Raw genomic sequence first — 22,979 nt, 5'->3', positions numbered from 1 at the left:
TAGACCAGGCTGGCCTCGAACTCACAGAGATCCGCCTGCCTCTGCCTCCCAAGTGCTGGGATTAAAGGCGTGTGCCACCATTGCCCGGCTTAAAAGATTTTTTATGTCCTCCACCTTCCTCTCTTCCCTTCCCTCCTGTCCTCCCTCCAACCTTCCCTCTTCCCCCTTCAGCATGTGTGTGCATATGTGTGTGTATCTGTGCATACTTGCATGTAGGTGCCTGAGGTTGGAAGACGGTGTCAGATTCTCTGTAACTGAAGTCACAGGCAATTGTGTGCCATCTGACATGGGTGATGGGAACCAAACTAGAGCCCTGAAGAGCAGCAAGTGCTCGTGATCACATTTCCTCACCAGGGCTTTAGTAAGCATTATTTCCTTCCTAGACATATAGGCTCTTCAAAAATCAATTACACTTTTTATGTATAAGTAGAAAAATATCTTCAAAGATACACTTTTAATAAATGAAATAGTCAGTGAAGCCATAAAGCTGGGGCTGTGACCCAGTAGCCTAAGTAAGGATAGGGTAACCTTGATGCCCTGGGGAACCCAAGCACTTTGGAGAAGGAGAAGAGAGCTAGGAGAGCCCAGGAGAGACAATAGACTAGTCCTGAAGAAACTATATTCAAGTGAGGGAGACAAGAGTCAAATTACATTTAAAAAATTAAGTCTGAATAGTATGGCCCCCAGTACTAAAGCTGGAGGACAGTATCTATAGGAAGATTATGGAAGCAGTCTCTGCAGGTAGGGTGGGGATGGAATCGCCTGTGAGTCTAGCTCAAGTGTTTCCACGGTCCAGAAACTAATTGCACTGAGTACCAGCAGTTGACTGGTTCATGCCATAATTCTGCTTCTGTTGTTGTGATAAATTATTCTGATGGAAGCATCTAAGGAAAGTTTGTTTTATACTTACTTATTAGGGATGAGGCATGCATGCTGATACACATAGGGGTCAACTTTTGGGTGTCCGTACTTTCCTTCTACCATGTGAACCCTAGGGATTGAACCCAGGTCATCAGTCTTGACAACAAGAACCTTTACCTACTGAGCATCTCACCAACCCAGAAAGAAACAGGTTATAGCCTGTCATTTTGGGGAAATCACAATGACTAGAATTCGGGACTGTTGACCACAGTGTATCCATAGTCGAGCAGAGAAAAACACACCCGTGTGTGATTGTGCCCAGCTAGCATTCTCCACTTGTGTGCAGTTCAGTAGGTCTTCTCACCTTATTTAACACAATCAAGATAATCCCCATAGGGGCTGGAGAGATGGCTCAGAGGTTAAGAGCACTGGCTGCTCTTCCAGAGGTCCTGAGTTCAATTCCCAGCAACCACATGGTGGCTCACAACCATCTGTACTGAAATCTGGTGTCCTCCTCTGGCGTGTGGGCATACATCAAGGCAGAATGTTGTATACATAATAAATAAATCTTAAAAAAAAAAAAAGATAATCCCCATAGACACGCCCACAGGCCCATGTGATCTAGACAATCCCTTATCAGCTTGGCATGAAGCACACATCACTTTTAAGCCATAACCTTCTGTCCCTTGTCCACAGTGTCTCAGGTTAATCGCCTAAACTACAGTTCAACTTGAACAACTCCCATCACTTTAAGAAATACAAAGTCACTGGAGCCAGATGGTGGTGGCGCATGCCTTTAATTCCAGGACTCGGAAGGCAGAGGCAGAGGCAGAGGCAGGAGGATCTTTGTGAGTTCGAGGCCAGCCTGGCCTACATAGAGCTAGTTCCAGGACAGGCTCCAAAGCTACAGAAAAACCCTGTCTTGAAAAACAAACAAACAAAAAAAAGGCACCTGGTAGGCGTGGCATACATCTTTAATCCTAGCACTCAGGAGGCAGAGGCAGGTAGATATCTATGAGTTCAAGGTCAGCCTAGCCAGTTCCAGTGCAGCCAGGGCTGCACAGAGAAACTCTGTTGGGGACGGGGAGAAGAAAAGAAAAAAAATGTCTCTTCACTGTGACTTTTTTTTTTTTTTTTTGGTTTTTCTAGAAACGAGACAGCATTTCTCTGTAGATTTTGTTTTTTTTTTTTGTTTTTTGTTGTTTTTTTAAATTTATTTATTTATTAAGGATTTCTGCCTCCTCCCCGCTACCGCCTCCCATTTCCCTCCCCCTCCCCAATCAAGTCCCTCTCCCTCATCAGCTCGAAGAGCAATCAGGGTTCCCTGACCTGTGGGAAGTCCAAGGACCGCCCACCTCCATCCAGATTTAGTAAGGTGAGCATCCAAACTGCCTAGGCTCGCCCAAAGCCAGTACGTGCAGTAGGATCAAAAACCCATTGCCGTTGTTCTTGAGTTCTCAGTAGTCCTCATTGTCTGCTATGTTCAGCAAGTCCGGTTTTATCCCATCTCTGTAGATTTTGGAGCCTGTCCTGGAATTACCTCTTGTAGACCTCGAACTCACAGAGATCTGCCTGCGTCTGCCTCTCGAGTGCTGGGATTAAAGGCATGTGCCACCACTGCCCGGCGTGTTTTTTATAAAATAAAAAGCAAGCTGTGTATTGGTGCAAAAATAAACATTTCATAATGGAAGAATGGCATGAAACAGTCTCACTTAAACAAAATCAAAACCCAGCAGGGTAGAGAGCAAACCTACAGCTCCGTGTCCAGCATCTAGAGCCATGATAAAATCATCCGGGCTTCAATAGACTTGGATATACCCACCCCTCCAGCTCGTCTACCTCTGCTCATTCGGGTTCTTCCTGAGGCTGGCTATACTCCACCCCTGCCACTCTCCTTGACTGATGAGCCAGTCCTGACATCTTCAGTATCCGAGGTTTCCTTGGAAACAGAGGTCTCACCTTCACAGCTTCACACAATGCTATTTCCTGGCATCTCAAAATGCACCCTTAGCCTCAGTTGCTTTCCATAACACCCTTAGTCTTGGGTTTTTTAGACTTTGAACACCAGTACCGTGTGGAGGATGGTATGGCATTGTCAAGTTTTGATGCCAGCTTAAGGTGTAGCCAGGCCCTTGCTGGACCATAGATGTATCAGCTTCATGTGTTGATCCTGAGGATGCTCTTAGATGCTCCTCAGCAGCATCCAGAATGCACCATTCTGTCTCGAAAGTTCTGCCAGAACAGACCGTTATCTTTAAATTTAACTTCTCTCAGATTCTCAGGACATGGGGTAAGTGAAGCCAGATTTCTGACCAAGGCATCACACGAATGGCCACTGTATCCATTGCTGATGTATCGTTTTCTTCTGCAAGCTCATGAGCCAGGCCTCCCCGTCTGTGAATCCATCAGTGTCTGTAGCTCTAAATGCCCACAGGAACAGTCGTAAACGCTGCTCAGTAGGCTGACCGTAGAGTTTGAAGACTTCCCAGGGTCTTGGCGTTGTGACGTCTCATTTAAGGCTTCTGCATTACTTCAACAAAGGTTTCCTAATAAGGTCTTTGGCACTTTTCTTTAATGCCCTTCAAGTAGAATGAGACAGAATGGTATTAAGTATTTTCAGTGTAGCATATGTGCTGTGTTACAGCTAGAGCTGAGGGAGAGCAGGGAAAGGAAGAAGGAAAATGAAATGACTCGAGAGTCAGTCTCCCCGTGTTCATCTAAGGGACCGCTTGCTTTCACTCAGGTCCTCTGGAAGAGCCCTGTCTCCAGCCTCTAGACATGTTCTTAGGTCAGGCCAGGGTGGACCCGATAGACCTCTGGTAAGGAGAGGCATTCTCTGATTCTGTGCCACACACACTTGCTTCATCATTAGATAGGAGAATCCCAGTTTCTGGTATTTAGTGTTTGGTGCTCATAACTGTGGCCCTGACTTTTTAGCCATTTATTTATTTAAATCACATATTATTAATATAAAACATTTTATAAACTTAACATGTCACATAGCCTTATAAATTTAAATGTTTTAAGAGCTTTTCCTTGTTAAAAAAAAAATCTAGTTTTAGCTGGGTGTGGTGATGCTAATCTCAGTACTAAGAGGCAGAGGCTGGTGGCTCTGTGAGTTCAAGGTCAACCTGGTGAGTTTGTTCCAAGACAGCCAGGTCTCTGTTACACAAAGAAACCCTGTCTTGAAAAACAAAATAAAACAAATAAATCCAGTTTTTAAATTTAACTTAAACTCCAAAATTTCCTCTTAAAGAAGTTTAAAGGCTCTCAACTATGAGCTCCTGCAATATCAAAACTAAAGTAAAATCAAAAACCTTTTTTTACTTCAAGAGGGAAGAAGCAGGACACAGCCACATCTGGACCCAGCAGAGCCAAGCTCCAACAGAGCAGAAAGCTTCGTGCTTAACAGCTGGGATTTGCCCACAATCCTTGGACTTTGCTGAGGGCTCGGGTCACCTCTCTGGCCCAGCTTCAGCAGCTCACAAAGCCTGCCTTCTAGGCCGAGCCAGCTCCATTTCATAGCAGGTGCTGTTTCTGGTGGCTGTCACTGGCCCGGACATCCCCACAACTTCTAGGGTCCTTCCCTGGGCTCTCCCTAGGAAGTCCAGCACTGCTGCACAGTGACAAGCATCAGCTCTTTTCTGTGGTAGCCATACTTTAAAACCAGCACCACCTGGTTGACTCTTATATAAGTTGGCTGCCAGCACAGAGTTTTTCCTTGCATATGAATGTGTGAAGCTTTGATACCTCTTAAACAAGCGTTGTTTTAAAATCCTATCTTTCATAAACCTTATTTTCATAGCTTTGTTTTCAGGGCAGGAATTTTTATACAAAAAAGAAAAAAAATCCATCCTAATCCAAATTGTCTTGGAGACCTGTTGCCTCTTTGGTTGGTTTATGCTGTGTGGTCACCTTTAATCCAGATGGCAGTGAAGTCACATGACATCTATCCTCTCCAACCCTAGCAAAGATGGCTGCCCACTTCCTGATGGGGGACAACATCTAAGTTGGCGGCAAACCACGTGTTGTTTATATTCCAAAGTGGCCCTGTGCCATTAACTGTCAACCCTGTTATGAGTTTTGTTAACTTTTTCCCACAGATTTTACAGATTTTTAATCATACCCAGTAAAGTTACAAGTTTGGAAGTACAGAATGTTCACATAAACCAGTAGTCTAATTTTTTTTTTTTTTTTTGGCTATTCTGCTTTGCTTTATTCTCTCTGTTATAGCATCAGGTTGCTCCCCTGACCCTGGACATAGAGACTTTAAAAGCATGCCTGCGTCTGAAAAATGGAAAGCCATAACCCAATCCAGAGACAGTTTTTCAATAAAATGGAAGAACATAAAAACAACTTTAATATTATACACACTCAAAAGATGTTTGATCCCTTCTAAACTGAATCCAGTAGCCAGAAAGCTCAGAGATAAATTCTGAGCCCTGGCCATAAAAGCTGCCATGGTGGCAAGGATGACTGGTGGCTGGCAGCAGCAGAAACAGCAAAAATATAACCAAGAAATGCAGACACAGAAAGCTCACACACTCAAAGAAGAACAATCAGAAATAAACATGTAGTCGCCACTCTGCAGCCGTACATTTCATTGATTCTGATCTGTTGCTCTCTCAGCTCCATGCTTGCAACAAAACTTATGGACACTCCAGAAGCACAGCCCCATTGACAGACAGAACTTTCCAACAAGACAGACAGACAAAACTTTCTCCACTCATGAAACAGAAGAAACTTTCCAACCAACCAGAACCAGGCAGGCTTCACTATTTACCTGATGTCTCACTGTTTTCCCTGAATGGAAGAATATTGGGGTCCCATTGAACCCCCTCCACATCGCAGACCAGGATCTCACAGAACAGAACCAGACCGTGACTCCCCAGGAGGCCTCGGTAGATGCTGCTTTTCTCAGTACGGCATCTTACTTAAGTCTGTAAAACCATGGCCACCCTGGAGCCTTGAGACGCCTCAAGGCGAGTGCCTCCTGCAGTGACCTCTCAGCCCGAGTTCCAGAGTGAAGGTCTGACTTTAGAATTTGGGTGGGTGGTTTAAAATGTTAATCCCAACAGTTGAGAATAAGATTACTACCCGCATTTTTTACACCAAATTTGAAGCAAGATTTAACTGGCCAAGTTTATTTTTCCCTCTTCCTGTTTTATTATTTTGTAAAGAAGCTCTCTCATTTGCATCATCTCTAAACATTTCTGTATAGATAGCTAAAAGGAAGACCTTTTGAAGAAATTTTTAATTTTATTATTGTGTATGAATGTGTGTGTGTCCCTCTTTTGGTCAACAGTATAGAATTAGGAGAAAATACCAATGAGATCCATGTCTGATATTAGAGAAAAACAGTTGGTCTCTCTCTCTTTCACACACACATAGACGTGCATGTGTCACAGTGCATTTGCAGGGGGCAGAGGACAACTTTCAGGTGTTGATTCTCTTCTACTGAGTGGGACCCAGAAATCAAAATCAGGTTGTCAGACTTGCTGGCATCAGACTTGCCTTGACCTATGATCTTGACTGGCCATCTTGCGAGTCCCCTACTCCAAATTAAAATTTTAAATTTTGGAATTGTTATAGATTCATAATTTGACAATCTGTAGATTCTCTGTACCCTTACCCACTCCCCATGACATCTTGCAGAAGGATAGTGTTGTGTCTCAACAGTCACGTCAGCAAGGATACATCAAGGCCAACATTTCCATCACCTCAGAGTCCTTTACAGTACCACACCCCACTCTCCCTTTTTTTTATTTATTTATTTTTCTTCCTGAAAAGTGTATGTAGCCTTTGTCCTCACCATCACCCTGCTTCAGCTTCCCAAAGGCTGGGGTTATAAACATATACTAGCACACCTCCCTTTCCCCCTAATCCCTAACATCCAGTGGTCTCTGGTTCTTTGGTTTGTCATCTGAAGAGTAGTAGATCGCGTACAGTGTGCAAACCTTTAGCATCAGCTCCTTGTAACTCCCTCTAGTTTCATCCACATTTTATCATGAACCCATCCCTTTTATCACCAGGTTTATCACTTTAAAGTCTCTCCATGTATAATCACCTGACTGATGCTTCTCTCTTTCTTTCCCTCTCTCCTCCCAGGAATGCCAACTGAGTTCCCCTCTGTAAAGCTGAGAAGCGATTGCTCAAGGACCTCCCTGCAATGGTACACCCGAACCCAGAACAAGATGAGAAGACCCAGCGTGTTATTAAAAGACATTCTCAAGTAAGCACAGCCTCTAGGTCAACAGCATTAGATTCTGAGAAGTTTGTACCTGGAGAAGTTATTAAAGGAAACCACTGGGTTCAAGAAGTGGGCTCAGCCACAGCCGAGTAAAACTCAGTGTGTAGAGGGGTGGGTTTGATGGGAGCACAGTGTGTAGAGGGGTGGGTTTGATGGGAGCACAGTGTGTAGAGGGTGGGTTTGATGGGAGCACAGTGTGTAGAGGGTGGGTTTGATGGGAGCACAGTGTGTAGAGGGGTGGGTTTGATGGGAGCACCATTCCTAGCCGCTGCTCAGTGTCGGAGCCTGGATGCCTGTTCTTCATACCACTGCTTAGCAAAAGAGGCATTCTTAGTTATTGTGAGCTAATGTAAATCCGGCAAAGTGAGGTATCCTCAAGACTCCTAGGTACCACTAGATATAGAACATTAGAGAAGACAGCAGATGTTGAAGCCAGGTGGCCCTTATATCCCAGCCCCTAGGAGAATTAGCAAAGGAAGAACCTGGTGGTTTTCTTTGGTACCAAACCAAGTTGAAATCTTCCTTCTTTCTTTCTTCAAATTAAATCCCATTTTGTGCGCGTTTTCATACTCAGCAGTATGCTTTTGAAGGGCAGAGGGCAGATAGGTGGAGTCAGTTCTCTCTGGCCACCTTGATGTGAACTGTGAGCTCAAACTCAGATTGTCAGGCGTGGTGGCAAGTGTCTTTACCCACCAAGCCGTCTTGTCAGCCCTGTTTTTAAAAATCTATCTATTTATATTTATGTAGTGTGTGTGTGTGAGAGAGAGAGAGACAGAGAGACAGAGAGACAGAGACAGACTAATTTAGGATGTGGGAAAGGAAGCAAAAGGTTCTATGAATAAAGATGCTGGCTGCTCACTAGCCAGCCAGGCTGCTTGGAAAGTTCTAGGTCAATAAGAAAATAAGGATAGGAGGCAGGAAGTATCTCGGAGGGTAAAGGTACCAGCTAAAAACCCTGATGACCTGGGAGCTTATGGTGGAAGGAGAGAGCCAGCTCCTACATATAGTCCTCTGACTTCCACACAAGCTGTGACACACATGGTATGCCTACACAGATATCACACACACACACACACACACACACACACACACACACACACACACACACACAAAGTATTGCATGTATGCCATATACTCTTGGGTTTAGAGAGAGGAGTCAGTCTACTGAGTTCATGAGATTGCAGTCGGAAAGGTATCAAGCTCCCAGTGAGGTGTGCTCTCACTGTCCCGTGCTCTCCTTTGGCTCTGAAGAACTAACTTATCTGGAACTTGTATGTGGAAGATAAATTTTTTGTCTGGAGATTTGTTCTCTCCAGGCTCAGCCGAGCCCTTTTCATAGGCAGTCCCAGATCCTGGCCGTGTCCCCAATCCCAGGGGAAGGTGATGGTGCAGCATGTGGAAGGGAGGACTCCGGAAGTCTCAGAGGCTCCCTGCAAGCCCTCCTCATGCATCGTCATCCTCAGATCAGCTGCTTGGTGGTTCCGCATCCGTTAGAGCCAGCATAGATTGCTAGGGCTTTATTTTAAAAACTGCCTCTGCCTTAAGAAAATACATGATTTTTCTCAAAAGCTTATTCCTTAATGTTGTTTTTATAAAAACATAGATTGGAGAGTTGGAGGCATGACTCCCGAATACTTTGTGAACTTTGAGTGGACATGGGTTTGATTTCTGTCATCCCCAGTTCCAGGAGATCTGACACCTTCATCTGGCCTCCTTGGGGCCCAGGCACACATGTGGTCAACATACATATATGTGGGCAAATACTCATACACATAAAATAGAAGCAAATAAGGCTTAAGGATGTAGATATTAAACTGGCTTAGACATTTTAACCTTTCGTTTATCGTTCTTACTGGGGTCTTATTAAAACAGATCTTGGCTGGGCATAAGGGGTGCACACCTTCAAGCCCAGCACTGGGAAGGCAGAAGCAGAGGATCTTTGTGAGGTACAGGTTAGTCTGGTCTGACTGGCAAGCTGCAAGACAGCTGGGACTACTTACAGAGACCCTGTCGAGAAAAAAAGAACAGCAGCAGCAAAACGCTGAAATCTTTAGAACAAAAACTAGACACTCCAAGGACTGTGTGTGTGTGCGCGCACGCAATGATAAACTACTGTGAACTTATGAGGGCTGCAGAGAGCTCTTTGATGCACTTAAGTGTAACTGTTAGTGCCCTCTAATTGCTCATTTCATTCTCTAGAAATACAAGTAGACTGATATTTTTTTTAATGTTTTGTCTGCAAGTGTGCCCGTGCACAGTGTGTGTAGTGCCAGAAACCAGGAGAGGATCCCCCAGAGCTGGAGTTACAGGTGGTTGTTCGCCACCATGTGAGATTGTTTCTTTTTTTAAAACTTTGAGAACTTCACCCATGATAACGGCATCTATGGCTTTTCCACTTCTCCCTGCACCTAGAATGTTTCTTTTTTAAAGGCCTGACAGTATTTAAAGAAGCAGAAAAAAAAAAAAAAGATGGAAGCAAAGATTCTGTGGTTCAGTAGTTCAGATATTATTTGCTCAGTTTAATTCTATCATCAACACTGTAATTTGGATTTTATTATTGGATTTTTCTGCCCTTGCAAAAAAAAAGTTGGGGGCACGAGAAGATTCTGTATTTGCTTATAACAAACACAATCATAAATGACTAATTTATCTCACCAGGAAATGACACCTTTCTTTAGTGCTCTGGTGACCTTTTATCAGCAGTTCTCAACCTTACTAATGCCGTGACCTTTTAATACAACTCCTCAACCATAAAATTATTTTTCATTGCTACTTCATAACTGTAATTTTGCTCCTGTTATGAATCATAATGTAAATGTCTGATATGCAGGACATGTGACCCCTGTGAAAGGGCTATCTGAGCCCTTGATTAAGAACCACTGCCTTAGATTCTGCTTTTATTCCATTTGAGTTAGGATTGCACTTAGTTAGGCTTTTCTCTGGGTGTCATAGCCTGCATTACTGTACCTGATTCCCTCCTAGGTGTACATTGGTTGTGTTTGGAGTGTGGCTCCTCTACAACCTCAAGCTGAGTCACACTGTTGAAGAATGTGACATGAAAAGAATGGACTACGTGGACCCTGACCACATAAAGGTAAGCTACCGCATGTGGTTTAAACCCAGCGTTTCCAAACACACACCGCCGCCAGCCCACCTCTACTGTGGGACATAGACCTGCTAGTGAAAATCTGAACAAGGAATGTTCTAGTTTCATATCTGTTTCTGTGATAAAAATAACCTGACCGAAAGCAGTTTAGAGTAGGAAAGCTTTATTTCAGTTTCCAGGTTACAGTGCCTTCCAGGGGCGTCGAGGCAGGGACTCTTAAGGTAGACCTGCTTGCTGTCCCATGAGGAATTACCTTCTCCTCACCCCAGCCAAGACCACTGTCAGAAGCCATGAAGGAGCACTGCCTGCTAGCTTGCCCAGGCTCATACTCAATTCATTTCCTCGCGCAGGCCAGGACCACCTGCCCAGGGAATGGTACTTCCCACAGTGGGCTGGGCCCTCCCACGTCAATTAACAATCAAGGCAGGTCCTGTAGACACGCTCATAGGCTAGTCCGGTCTGGGCAGTCCCTCAGCTGAGACAGCATTCTCAGTTGACTCTAGGCCGTGTCCAGTTGACAGTTAAAGCTGACTAGGTCAAAGGAAAAGCCAGTCTCACCTACCCAGGAGTGCCATCCTTCTAGGACAGCTGATGGGACCATTCTGTTGCTGTGCTGTGTCCTCCTGGGCTTCAGTTATTGGGGGGAGGGGAGGGGTCTCTGCAAACAGCACAGCCGGTGGAGTAGTGATCCGAGGCAGGCATGAAGGAAGTCCAGTTCAGCATGACTCAGCGGCTGGTGCTCGTTCAGACTTCTGGAGTCTGACACCACACAGTTTATTGTAGTCATATTTAAGTATGGTACAATCTGAAAAAAAGGTTTCTGATGTAGCACAATCCCATGTACACAGGAGGTGTCGTTACATGCAAACTCTCCTCAAGGTAGATGTCACTTCTTCCATGAAGAAGGGCTCTAAAGACAGTTTACATGCCTTGTCTCAGGTGCCCGAGGAAGGATGGGTGTGGTCTTGGTCATCCGGGTTATTAGCCACCTTTGGTCCTGGTTGGAGGAGTTTGGGGGTCCTCTGGCCATACTAATAGTGCATCACCTGAGCTATTAGTACCTCCATTCCCAGCCTTCTGACAGAACACAGGTATACATCACCTGAGCTATTAGTACCTCCATTCCCAGCCTTCTGACAGAACACAGTTATACATCTCTTCTGTCGAAGAGACAGCATGGCGTGTTTAACATTCCTGGTTTCCCTAGTGCTATCTGTGAGCACAAGGACAGATTTTAAAGACTATCACATAGTATTTCAGTTTTTCTTTAAATTTTTATTGATGTTTCTAAGTGGTTTGATACATTAAATACAAAGTTCACTAGTAAACTGAGTGGTTAAATTCGGCAGAAGTGTTCAGCCCAAGGTCAAAGATGAGGTGATTGAAAACCAGGTCACCGGTGTGGTGGGAGTGAGCTCCAATAGGAACAGGTGTTACATGTAGTGTGACTCACTGTGCCATTGTCCTGCCTCATCCAGCATGATGTCTCCACAGACGGTGGCCTGAAGGTTTGACCCGCTTGCCCGTGTTCACGTCTAACATAGGACTCTAGTGCAGTTAGTCTCCGTCAGGGCTTGGTGTGTGCCCGGATTCATGCGGCCAACCCAGTGAGCCCTCGAGATCACTCTGGATATGTAGCGTGTCACCTCCCTTTGTCACAGCTGAGATGGCCAGGGATTGCAGATGAAGCGGTCAGGCCAAGGTCCTGACCACCGTGTGGTCGCAGTGCCTAGAAGGCAGAGGCAGGAAGACTGCTTCAAGTTCAAGGCCTTGTCTCACCAGACCAGACCAAATCCAATGCTACTGGATCCCTTGGGCCTAAGTTTTCCCAATTGTGGTGTGTATCTGTGTAGATGCTTCCCTTTTTTTTTTTTTTTTTTTTGGTTTGGATTCGCCTGTTTTGTACTTTTAGTCTGTATTCTTCAGGTGCTCCAGTTTTTTGTGTCCAGACAGTTAAAGAAGCCCGAGGAGCATAACCCTGTTTAGTCACGGGTTTTTGTCTTCCTGCCGTGCCCCTGTCCTCTGACGTTTGCTGCCTCCTCTTGTTTCATCAGTATTCCATATCTGCTTTGGGGCCACACGTGTCCAGTGTCCTCTGCTTGAAGCTTCATCCTCTGCCAATCTGTCTGGCCTTGCAGACATTCCCTGAAGCCAGTTCAGTTCCAAGGCTTTTCACAGTGCTCTTGGACCAGGGTTTCTAACATCCTGTCTGTTTTTTGTCTCCTGGGAAAGGCCTAAAATAATGGCATTTGGTGGGGTTTACTGGATCACTGTGGATTCTTCTGTCTGAATCTTTGCTGAGCTTCCCCACTTTCTCATGCACCTTATTTTCCTGTCCTTTGAATCATGTGTGCCAGTGACTGCCTGCCAGTTGATGACTCTGGAGTCCGTGTAGTAGAGGAGAGACTGGTCTCTCACGTGAGGCTGAACACGCTGCGGGCACAGAGTAGATGCTTTCTCATAGCACTGTGCGTGGAGTACGCTTGTCATCCCCCGTCTCCAAGCTACATGGTCTACAAAGATGCTTTTTTAGAGGTCAGACAGTTATACATCTGTGCATTTATGTGTGCACACCATGCCTGGTTTTCCCATGGGTCTTTAGACTTGTGCAGCAAGCACTTTGACCCTCAGCCATCACCCCACTCCTGCTCTGATTATTGTAACTATTGCTCTTTTTTGAGATTTTTTTTAAAAATTATGTATATAGATGTTTTGCCTGCATATATGCCTTACATCTCAAGTGTGCAGTACCCACAGAGACCAGAAAAGGGCATTGGATCCCTAGAACTAGAATTACAGATGGTTGGAAGAACAGTGCGAGCCCCATAATCATTGTAGTTTTTGCTCATTAAAGTTCTGGGCCCTAATGACTCTTGATAGAGACCAAAAGAAGACTCAGGACTGCATCTCTGAGACACCACCAAAAGGGAGGGAGCACTGGCCTAGCCTGAAAGATCCTATTTGGGGCAAATGATGAGACCTGCCTATGTGGCCTTAATGATGGAAAGATGTACTGGACCAGTAACCAGACTGCAGGAGAAAGGGCTTGAGATCTTTTCCCTTTGTTGCGCTCCCTCCCATATTAATTCATGTAAGTGTGTCACAAGTCTGCGGAACTGTAAATCACTTGAGTGGAATTAAGTTCGTACAGTTCCCAGCAGTCTAAGGAAAGCCCTGCATGCCAAGCTAGCTCTCAGGAGTCTCTGCTCTCGGTGTTGTCTGTTCTGTCTTATCTTTGCCTCAGGCGTGCCCTGTGATCTCACAGGAGAATTTCTGAAAACCGTACCTGCTGCATCTTACCCCCCCCCCAAGACTCTTGGTCTCTCATTATCTTCAGGAGCACATGGAAGTCCCTGAGTCCACCCTCACCTCCCATCAGCCCAGCACTGCCCCTGTTGTGGGCCCTGGGTGGAGCTGCTCTTTCTTGTTGCCCCTCAACCTCTTTCTTTCTGTCCACTTTATTGAGATGCAATTCGCACATCATAAGTTCGCTGTTTAAAGCATATGGTGCAGGGTCTTTCACGTATTTACCGTGGTGCTGCTTGGTGATGTGTATGGAGCCTTTCATCATCCCTCAAAGAAACTTCAGAACATTAGCAGTTACTACTGCCCCAGGCAACTGTGAATCTTCTCTCTGTCTCTAAGGCTGTTTCCTGTTTCATGTAAATACAGCCTACCATCTTTTGTTGCTGGCTTTCTGCATTTAGCAAAATGTGTTCGTCTTTCCAATTGAAAACTAACACTGGAGCTGGGCATAGTAGTCCACGATGGTAATCCCAGCACTCAAGACTGAAGCAGGGATTGGTGCCAGCATGCACTGTATAGAAAGACCTCTTTCTAAAACCAAACAACAACAACAAAAATCCTCAAATTTCAAAATATAGGGAAGAATAAAGGAGAAAGTGTGCTAAGGCTTTCCCCTGGGGAAGAGAGACTAGGGGAGTGTTATGTGCACATAGCCCCTGAAAGCCTGTGACAGCCATGGGAGAACCGGGGTTCAAGTGTATTATTTGAGACATAGGTTCTTTTTTGTTTTGTTTTGTTTGTTTTGTTTTGTTTGTTTTTGAGCCAGGGTTTCTCTGTGTATCTCTGGCTGTCCTGGAACTTCCACTGTAGACCAGGCTGGCCTCAAACTCACAGAGATCCACCTGCCTCTGCCTCCTTAAGTGCTGGGATTAAAGGCGTGCGCCACCACCATCTACCTAGTGCAGGTTCTTTTTTTAAATTATTTATTTATTTATTTCACATCTTGACCACAGTTTCCCCCACTCTCCCAACATTTCTATTCTGAAAAGGGCAGGCTTCCCATGGCTATCAACCAAACACGGCATATCAAGTTGCAGTAAGCTCCTCTCATATTAAGACTTGACAAGGCAACCCAGTATGAGGAATAGGGTCCCAGAAGCTGGCAACAGTCAGAGACAGCTGCTGACCACCCTTCTTGGTCCTATAAGAAGACCAAGTTACACAACTGCCACATATATGCATAGGGCTTAAGTCAGTCCCATGCAGGCTGCCTGGTTGTTGGTTCAGTCTGTGAGTCCCTATGAGCCAAGATTAGTTGATTCTGTGGGTTTTTATGGTATCCTTGACCCCTCTGGTTTCTATAATCCTTCATCCCCCCTCTTCTGCAGGCTTTCTTGAGCTCTGCCTATTTTTGTCTGTGCTCTGCATCTGTTTCCAGCAGTTGTTGGGTGAAGCTTCTCTGACAACATTGGCCTAGGCACCCATCTATGAGTATAGCAGAATATCATTAGGAATCGTTTATTGACTTTTTGCCATCATGTTTGGTTCTATCCTGAGTCTCTGGGTCCTGGTACTCCAGGCAGTGTCAGGTGTGGGCTCCCTCTCATGGCATTGCATGGGTCTCAGGCTGACCACTCCTACAATTTCTGTGACACCTTTACCCCAACACATCTTATACTTTTGGTTGTGAGCCTGGCCTTTAACAGCTGAGCCATCTCTCCAGCCCATCCCAACACACCTTGTAGGCAAGACAAATTGTAGGTCAAAGATTATGTGGCTGGGTTGGTGTCCCAGTCCCTCCTTTGGAAGTCTTGCCTGTTTACAGGAGACGGACAGTTCAGGTGATATATCCGCTGTTGCTAGGAGTCTTGACTACTTGGGTTATCCTTGTTGATGTCTGGGAGTTTCCTTGCACTAGGTTTCTATCTCACCCTGAAATGTTACATTTTTCCAGTCATCTCTTCCACTACTCTCCTCCTCCACCCCCCACCCCATCCCTCCTGTTCCCATCTCCGCCTCCCCATCCACTGGTGATGTCTGCTCTCTTTTCCCTTCACAGTGAGATTCATGCATACCCTCCTTGAGTTTTCCTTGTTATTTAGCCTCTCTGGGTCTGTGGATTGCAGCATGATTATCCTTTATTTTATTTCTGGTGTCCACTTATGAGTGAGTACATACTAACTATATTTGTCTTTATGGATCTGGGTTACCTCACTCAAGATGATTCTTTTGTAGTTCCATCCATTTGCCTGCAAATTTCCTGACATCATTGTCTTTTACAACTAAATAACACTCTGTTGTGTAAATGTACCACACTTTCTTTATCCATTCTTCAGTTGAGGGGCATCTAGGTTGTTTCCAGGTTCTGGCTAATATGAATAATGCTGCTGTGAACACAGCTGAGCAAATGTCCTTGTGGTGTGAGTGTGCATCCTTTGGGTATATGCCCAAGAGTGCTATTGCTGGGTCTTGGGGTAGATCAATTTCCAATTTTCTGAGAAATTGCCATATTGATTTCCAAAGTAGCTGTACAAGTTTGCACTTCCACTAGCAATGGAGGTGTTTTTCTTGTTCCTCTCCAACATAAGCTGTCATGTTTGTTTTTGATCTTAGCCGTTCTAACAGTGTAAGATGGAGTCTCAGACATATTTCCCTGATGGCTAAGGATGTTAAACACTTTTTTAAAGTATTTTTCAGCCATTTGAGAGTTCTCTGCTGAGAATTCTGTTTAGATCTGTACCTCATTTTAAAATTGGATTATTTGGTGTTTTTTTTTATTTCTAGTTTCTTAATATTTTGGATATTAGCACTCTGTCAGATGTGGAGTTGGTGAAAATCTTTTCCCATTTTGTGGGCTGCTGTTTTGTCTGTTGAATTTCCTTTGCCTTATAGATGCTTTTCAGTTTCATGAGGTCCCATTTATTAATTGTTGATCTTGTATTCTGTTCAGTAAGTTGTCTCCTATGCTAATGTGTTCAAGGCTATTCCCACTTTCTCTTCTGTCAGGGCTCAATGTATCTGGTTTTATGTTGATGTCTTTGATCTACTTGGACTTGAGTTTGGTGCGGGGTGATAGATACGGATCTATTTGCGTTCTTCTACGTGCTGACATCCAGTTAGACCAGCACCATTTGAAGCTTTCTTTTTTTTTATTGTATAATTTTAGCTTCCTTTGTCAAAATTCAGGTGTCCATAGGTATATGGATTTATGTCTGGGCCTTCAGTTGAACTCCATTGATTCACCTGTTTCCTTTTATGCCAATGCCATGTGGTAAAGGCAGGCTCTTGTGTGTCTCAGACTTGCCTTAAACTCTTAGTAGCTCTTTTAACATCTTTAAAAAAAAAGTGTGTGTGTGTGTGTGTGTCTGTCTGTCTGTCTGTCTGTCTGTCGATGCATACATAACACAGCACACACATAGAGGTCATAGGACACTTACAGGAAGAAATTGGCTCTTTCTGTCCACCATACAGGTTCCAGGGATTGAACTCAGGTTCAGGTTGAGCTTATGGGGCACTTTTCCCTGCTCAGCTGGCTCACTGTTCCCACCTTTGTTGGGGAGGGACACACAAAACAACAGAAACAACAACATTGAAAAACCAGTTTAACCCTGTCAGGTTGCCCCACTTTTCAGAAAGGTCTGGGCAAGATGTCACTAATCTTCTGGTATGTGCAGCTTGTCATGGAGGGCTTGAGGAGGGCACAGCAGGAAAAGAGATGGGAAATGGGGCAGACAGGGGCCTCAGAAGCACAGCAGATAGCACTGGTTTGTTATACGTTGTGCAGCACGGATTGGGACCGCAGATGTGCACCGCACCCCTGGCTTTACCCGTGGCCAGATTTGAAAAATTGAGCATGTGTAGTCTCAGAAGAGCGAGCCCTGTTAGCATCATTGGCTACATCCAGCTTCCAGCCTTTCTGTCTTAGCAGGTGAGTATGAACACACACAGTAGGGCTTACTCCTTTGGGCTAGTCTCTGAATTACACCATTTGCACTAAATTCATCTTGGGGTGTTCTAACCCTAGTTCCCTCAGACCCCTTTATAATCAGTTCTCACCTAATTCCACACCCAGGTCTCGCTGTGACGTCCTTCCCTTGAGTTTCCTCAAGTTTTGTCTGCTTATTCACAGTGAGGCTGTAGACAGGTAACTTGTGCCTGAAAACTTGACTCCTCGATTTTGCCAGACGCTGGGCAAAATGCTTTGGTCCTCAAAGGGAGGAAGAAGCCAGAGTGCAATTACAGATATGGAAACAAGCATTTCCGTAGTAACTGCCCCCAGGTCCCAAGAGCTGCCTTCCCATATTTAGTTAACCCGAAGTTCTTTGACCTAAATTCCCTCCTCTCGTGAAATTATAGACTCAGCAGGCATGCGGATGGAGCTCCGGTGTGTACTCACAAGTGCTTGTTTGTGTTCTAAGAAACGCGGCCCTAATGTTAGGAGTGGAAGGGGCATGGAGATTCCGCTGCGGGAAATAGCTTGACCTGAATTCCCTTCGGTGAACTTTCATGTTGTTCATGGCCAGTGTCACATCGTTAAACAGCTGGACCTTTAAGGTATCTCTCTTCTCATTGTAGGTACTGAGAAGCTCAACCTGGAGATTTTGAAGAACTAAAGGTTTTTTTCCCATCCCTAGATTTGACACAGTATCTTGTATCTTGTAAGAGTAACATCAGCTCTCTGAATCCCAGGGCCGTGTGGATGGTGCCACCCAGGCCAGGCACTGGCGCTTGCCAGTCAGCCCTCCCTCACTTAGCTGCCCTTCTCCGTTCCTTAAAGTAAGCTGTTCCTTCTTTGAATTATTTTTCTGAGCTGTGAACCCCATGTAGGGAAAGGAAGAGAGGTGCCAAAGTACATTCTAGTTTGGAAAAGTTAGCCCCTGTGATTGCAGACACATTCAGAGCTCAGTGTGGCTACAAACAAGGGAAACAGAAGTGAGGAGGGACTTGCTGTGGCTACAGCATCCCCAGTGCCGTTTAGCCGTGTATGCTTGCTCGCTCCCTCAGATGTCCTGCCGGCTGTGAAGCAGGCACAGGGAGAGTTACCGCAGAAGGTGACAGCTGGACCTTGGGCTCTGCTTGATTAAATTTGAAGCTTGAAACTGAATCCTTTGCCGGGACAGGGAATGGAATGAAATTTCACTCCTCTCTGAAGGAAACTTCTAAAGGAAAGATTTGGCAACGTAGGAGAGCTGTGCACATGCTTCCAGCTTGCTTGCAACCTCCTTCCAGTCTAGACAGAGAGGAGCTGCCCTGGGCCTCCGGCGTGTATCCCAGGGGTTAACTGAGTCTTTGGGGCTTCGAAAATGACTATTTATGACCTCCAGACTTGGAGTCTATCGAGGTGAATGAAGAAAGGGGCGGCTCTGTGTGCTTTGCTTCCCCCAGTTTGGCTTTAAGACCCCATGAGGGATGGAGTCTCACCCGCCTGGTATTTGTGAGGGCACAGGGTTATGACAGATTCCTTGCTCGGCTTTCTGACGGATCCCTGGGGATCCCTACCTGCACCACTCTCTGGAGTGTTGCTCTTTCCTGTGGGTGTAGAAGCTGCTGTTTCAAGCCGTGGCATGTGCGCAGCCCACTACTGGTCGTACCACCTCGAAACCACAGGGACCTCAGCAGTGACCTCATCTTAGGGTACCCACGAGGAGTATGAGGCTGGGGGATTATCCCTCAGTTTCTCGTTTCCAAAATGGAGTCAGTCCCAAAATGCACATGACATGCCCTTTATGGGTACTAAATAACTTTTCAAGGCTATACTTTTAAAATATTTGAAAGGTTTTCTACTAAAATGAGGGAAATATGTTCCCCTCAAAAATAAATTTTACAAATATTAGATAATGGCTGGTAAGGCGGTTCCGTGTGTTAAGACGCCTCCTTGTTGCCAAGCCTTACAGTCAGGCCATCCACGTGGAGGAAGGAGAAAACTGGCTCCCGTGAGTTGTCCCCACACCCCCCACACAAACACACATACATACTTGCACACGCGCATGCACACACACACTAAGACACAGGCACCCACACACACATGCACACACACATGCACACACACACATGCACACACACATAATTGCACACGCGCATGCACACACATAGACACAGGCACCCACACACACATGCACACACACACATACTTGCACGCGCGCATGCACACATCCAGACACAGGCACCCACATACACATGCACATGTGCACAGAATAAAGTGTAATAAAAATAAGAGTAAAATCCTAAGAGTCTGAGGAAACCAGCTGAGGTGATGTTTCAGACTACAGCAGTGAGAATCTTTCCGACGCACAGACAGGTTTAAAGATAAGAGGAGGTCCTAGGAATAGGTGTCCTGGGGGGCACGGGACCTCGTGCCTCACATCCACCCTTACTCAAGTGCACACAGAAGGAAGCTGTACTGGAACAGGCCTGTGAAGCAGTGTTGAGCATGTGGGGCATCTTTGGGCCTCGTCCACGGTAGCTGTGCTTTGCTGATAGGAGCCATTAGCTCTGGGAACATGGGAGTGAGCCAGCAAGTCCTGTGTGTCAGGACACTCGTTCCTTGATAACACTAAAGGTCATTTGTCTTCTAGACTGTCCAAAGCCAGTTATAAGACTGTTTCTTGCCCTGCTAGATAGAAAATGTGAAGCTCTTTATTGTTGCTGTGATTAAAAAAAAGCAAACAGAAAAATCACATAACACAACCGTTATCTTAACCATCTTATCCGTTGGGGTGCAGGGTTAACCAAACCAAAGTCTTGCAACATGTCAAGCAAAGATTACCACTAGGCTGCATCACTGGCCCCAATTCAGCATGATGAAACAGACCTCTAGAACTTCTTTTTTAGAGAGAGAGGAAGAGAGGAAGAGAAGGAGAGAGAGAGTGTGTGATCTCTGTGCTTCTGTCTGCGTGTGTGTGTGTGTGTGTGTGTGCGCGCGCGTGCGTGCGTGCATGTGTGCGCACACGCGCACCGTAGCATAGAATGGAAGTCAGAGGACCGTCTTTGGAAGTCAACTCTCCTTCTATCATGTGGGTCCTAGAGATGGAACTCAGGTCGTCAGGGTTGGCAGCAGCCACCTTGACCTACTGAGCCATCTTGCTGGCCCTCCAGAGCCTTTCAGTGTGCAAAACTGAAATGCCATGCCTGTTAGATGCATTGCCTCTTCACCCCCTCGGCCCATGGTCCCCAACATCTAGCTTCTGTAAACCTGACCACTTCACACACTGCAGGTAAGTGCAGTGCCCATCTTCATGTGACTGATTTGTCTCACGGGCATAATAAAATCAATACCCTTGTGGAGTTTCTATTCTTGTCATGTGATGTGGCCTCCTGGTTCCGTCCTGTTCCTGAGCTAAAGCTAACCCTAAAAGGCAAATGCTCTATATTAGCAGATGGCAATCAACACGAGAGTGGCTCCAGGCATCACAGGGCTGAGTGTCTGTCTACACGGTGTTATTTCTAATGTTGCCAAGGGTTCTAAAGCCCATGTTGGTCATCCCCTTTCAGAGAGCTCAGAGATACGCCCAGCAAGTCTTACAGAAGGAATGCCGGCCCAGGTTCGCGAAGAAAGCCATGGCTCAGTTATTTGAGCACAGGTACAGCATGAACTTGGAGCCCTTTGTGCAGAAGGTTCCCAGGGCCAGTGAAGCCGAGCTCAAGTATGACCCTCCTTTTGGATTCCGGAAGTTCTCCAGTAAAGTCCAGAGCCTCTTGGATTTGCTGCCTGAGCGTGACTTTCCTGAACACTTGAGAGCCAAGCACTGCCAGCGCTGCGTGGTTATTGGGAACGGGGGCATTCTCCATGGACTAGAGCTGGGCCATGCCCTCAACCAGTTTGATGTGGTGATAAGGTATCTGCACTCAAAACCAGCTTTATCTAGAATTTAGGCTCGTACTCTGGGCCAGTGCAGCTCCGGGGACAAAGAGGAACCCTGGAAGCTCTTTCAGCATCTCTGTTTCAACTCCTGGGTTTGTGAAACAGAGCCACAAATGGCCAGGTGTCCCAAACTATTTATTGGTTATGCTAGATTCAAGGAGTATGCTGTGGGCTGAAGTCACTTGCTAAGCCTTTCAGAAGAGGGGCGTTTGGAAGGATGGGAGGCCTTAGTAAACAGTGTGTTAGCTAGGGAGGGTGTTAGCTACAGGATGGTGCAGGACAGGAGGATGATAGGGGATGCCTGGCTTGGGATAGCGAGCCCTAGGAGACAGTGCTGGCTAGGGTAGAAGGCCCCTCGGGTAGTTAGAACTCAACACAAGCAGTAGACAGATGCTCTAGAGTTCTCTGACTTCACCTAACTCTTTAAAGGGGATTTTTTTCATTGGCTTATTTGTTTGGTTTTTGGTCTTTTGAGACATGGTTTCTCTAGATAGCTCTGACTGTCCTGGAACTCACTATGTGGACCAGGCTGGCATGGAGCTCCCCAGAGCCGGGATTAAGGTGTGCTCCACCACACTGTGCTTAAGTTCTTCCCCCAGGTTAGGGTGTGGCGGAATGGTGGAGTACTTGCTTCCAATACTCGAGGCTCTGTGTCAGTGACAGTGAGGAAAGAAAGGCTTTCCAGTGATAGATGTGAAGTATGCATTATCAGGGAGAGAACGACACTGCCCGTGGCCCGAGCGGCCAGCCGCTGCTGGTTTGCTGTGCTGCTGCTCACTGTGGCTCTGGGCATGTGCTTGCGTCTGTGTCTCTCTCCCTCCTGAAAGACTGATTTTGTTTATCTGTGTGTATGTAAACATGCACACATGTGCCCGTGGGGGCCAGAAGAGGACATCAGAAGTTATAGGCTCTTGTGAGCCACCCAGGATGAGTGCTCGGACTAAACTGTGGTCCTCTGGGAGAACAGCAAATCCTCTTAGCCACTGGGCCATCTCTCCAGCCCTGCTTTACAAAGTAGTTTAGCCTTATACTTATGATTAGTTTCTAAAGTCATTACTATCTTAGAACTCCTTTAGAAGAAGATAAATTATTGGGTGACTCTCTTGCCAGACATTAGAATGTTCTCATCTTTTTACTTTTCATTATGAAATTGCTTTGTATTTTTTTTTTAGCCACATGTCTTTTTATCCAGCTCTGATTAGTTAGTTCCTTGGAGAAGTTTTTTTAGAATAGAATCGGTGTCTCCAAAGCCTGTGTCTGTTTTTCCAACCCTTAGTACACTGCATAAATTAACCACAGGAGCTGGGTCCTAATTCAGTCTGGGCAGATTGAAGACAAGAGAATGGGAACAGAGCCTGGGGGAAGGTGTGACTGACACTCATGTTGGTTACACACAGAAAGGGGGAGCAGTGACAGAGGGCTGAATCTGAGCGACATACTGAAAAGTCACTCAAATTGGCAGCCCCTTTTAATGGTTTGAAAACTAATGTCAAATGATACCAAGATTTTGACTCCAAGCGCTTTTGGCCTTAGAAACTGCTGTTAGACACCCGGAAGTGGAGGGACCAGGTTAGTGAAGGACATAATAAAATCCACTCCAGACACTTTGACCTCCAAGTGATGATGCTCGCATGGGACCTTTGTGATTTGGACCA

The 22,979-nt window shown here is 45.7% G+C and overlaps 1 protein-coding gene across 3 annotated transcripts in view; it reads left to right on the top strand.

The window, feature by feature from the left end:
* St3gal5 (ST3 beta-galactoside alpha-2,3-sialyltransferase 5) overlaps positions 1-22,979 on the top strand; it is a 63,714-nt gene that overhangs the window by 32,543 nt on the left and 8,192 nt on the right. For 2 of the 3 annotated variants that reach the window (XM_005364744.2, XM_013352868.2), the window contains exons 2-4: positions 6,970-7,093; positions 10,094-10,205; positions 20,955-21,298. In XM_005364744.2, coding sequence (XP_005364801.1) covers positions 6,970-7,093; positions 10,094-10,205; positions 20,955-21,298 — 580 coding nt within the window. The remainder of the gene's footprint in view (positions 1-6,969; positions 7,094-10,093; positions 10,206-20,954; positions 21,299-22,979) is intronic. The other variant, XM_026787975.1, reaches the window with a different exon arrangement.

Source organism: Microtus ochrogaster, assembly GCF_000317375.1.
Source record: "Microtus ochrogaster isolate Prairie Vole_2 chromosome 14 unlocalized genomic scaffold, MicOch1.0 chr14_random_3, whole genome shotgun sequence".
Taxonomy (NCBI): domain Eukaryota; kingdom Metazoa; phylum Chordata; class Mammalia; order Rodentia; family Cricetidae; genus Microtus; species Microtus ochrogaster.
The sequence above is the reverse complement of the archived record's forward strand: the minus strand, read 5'-3'. Positions and strand labels throughout refer to the sequence as shown.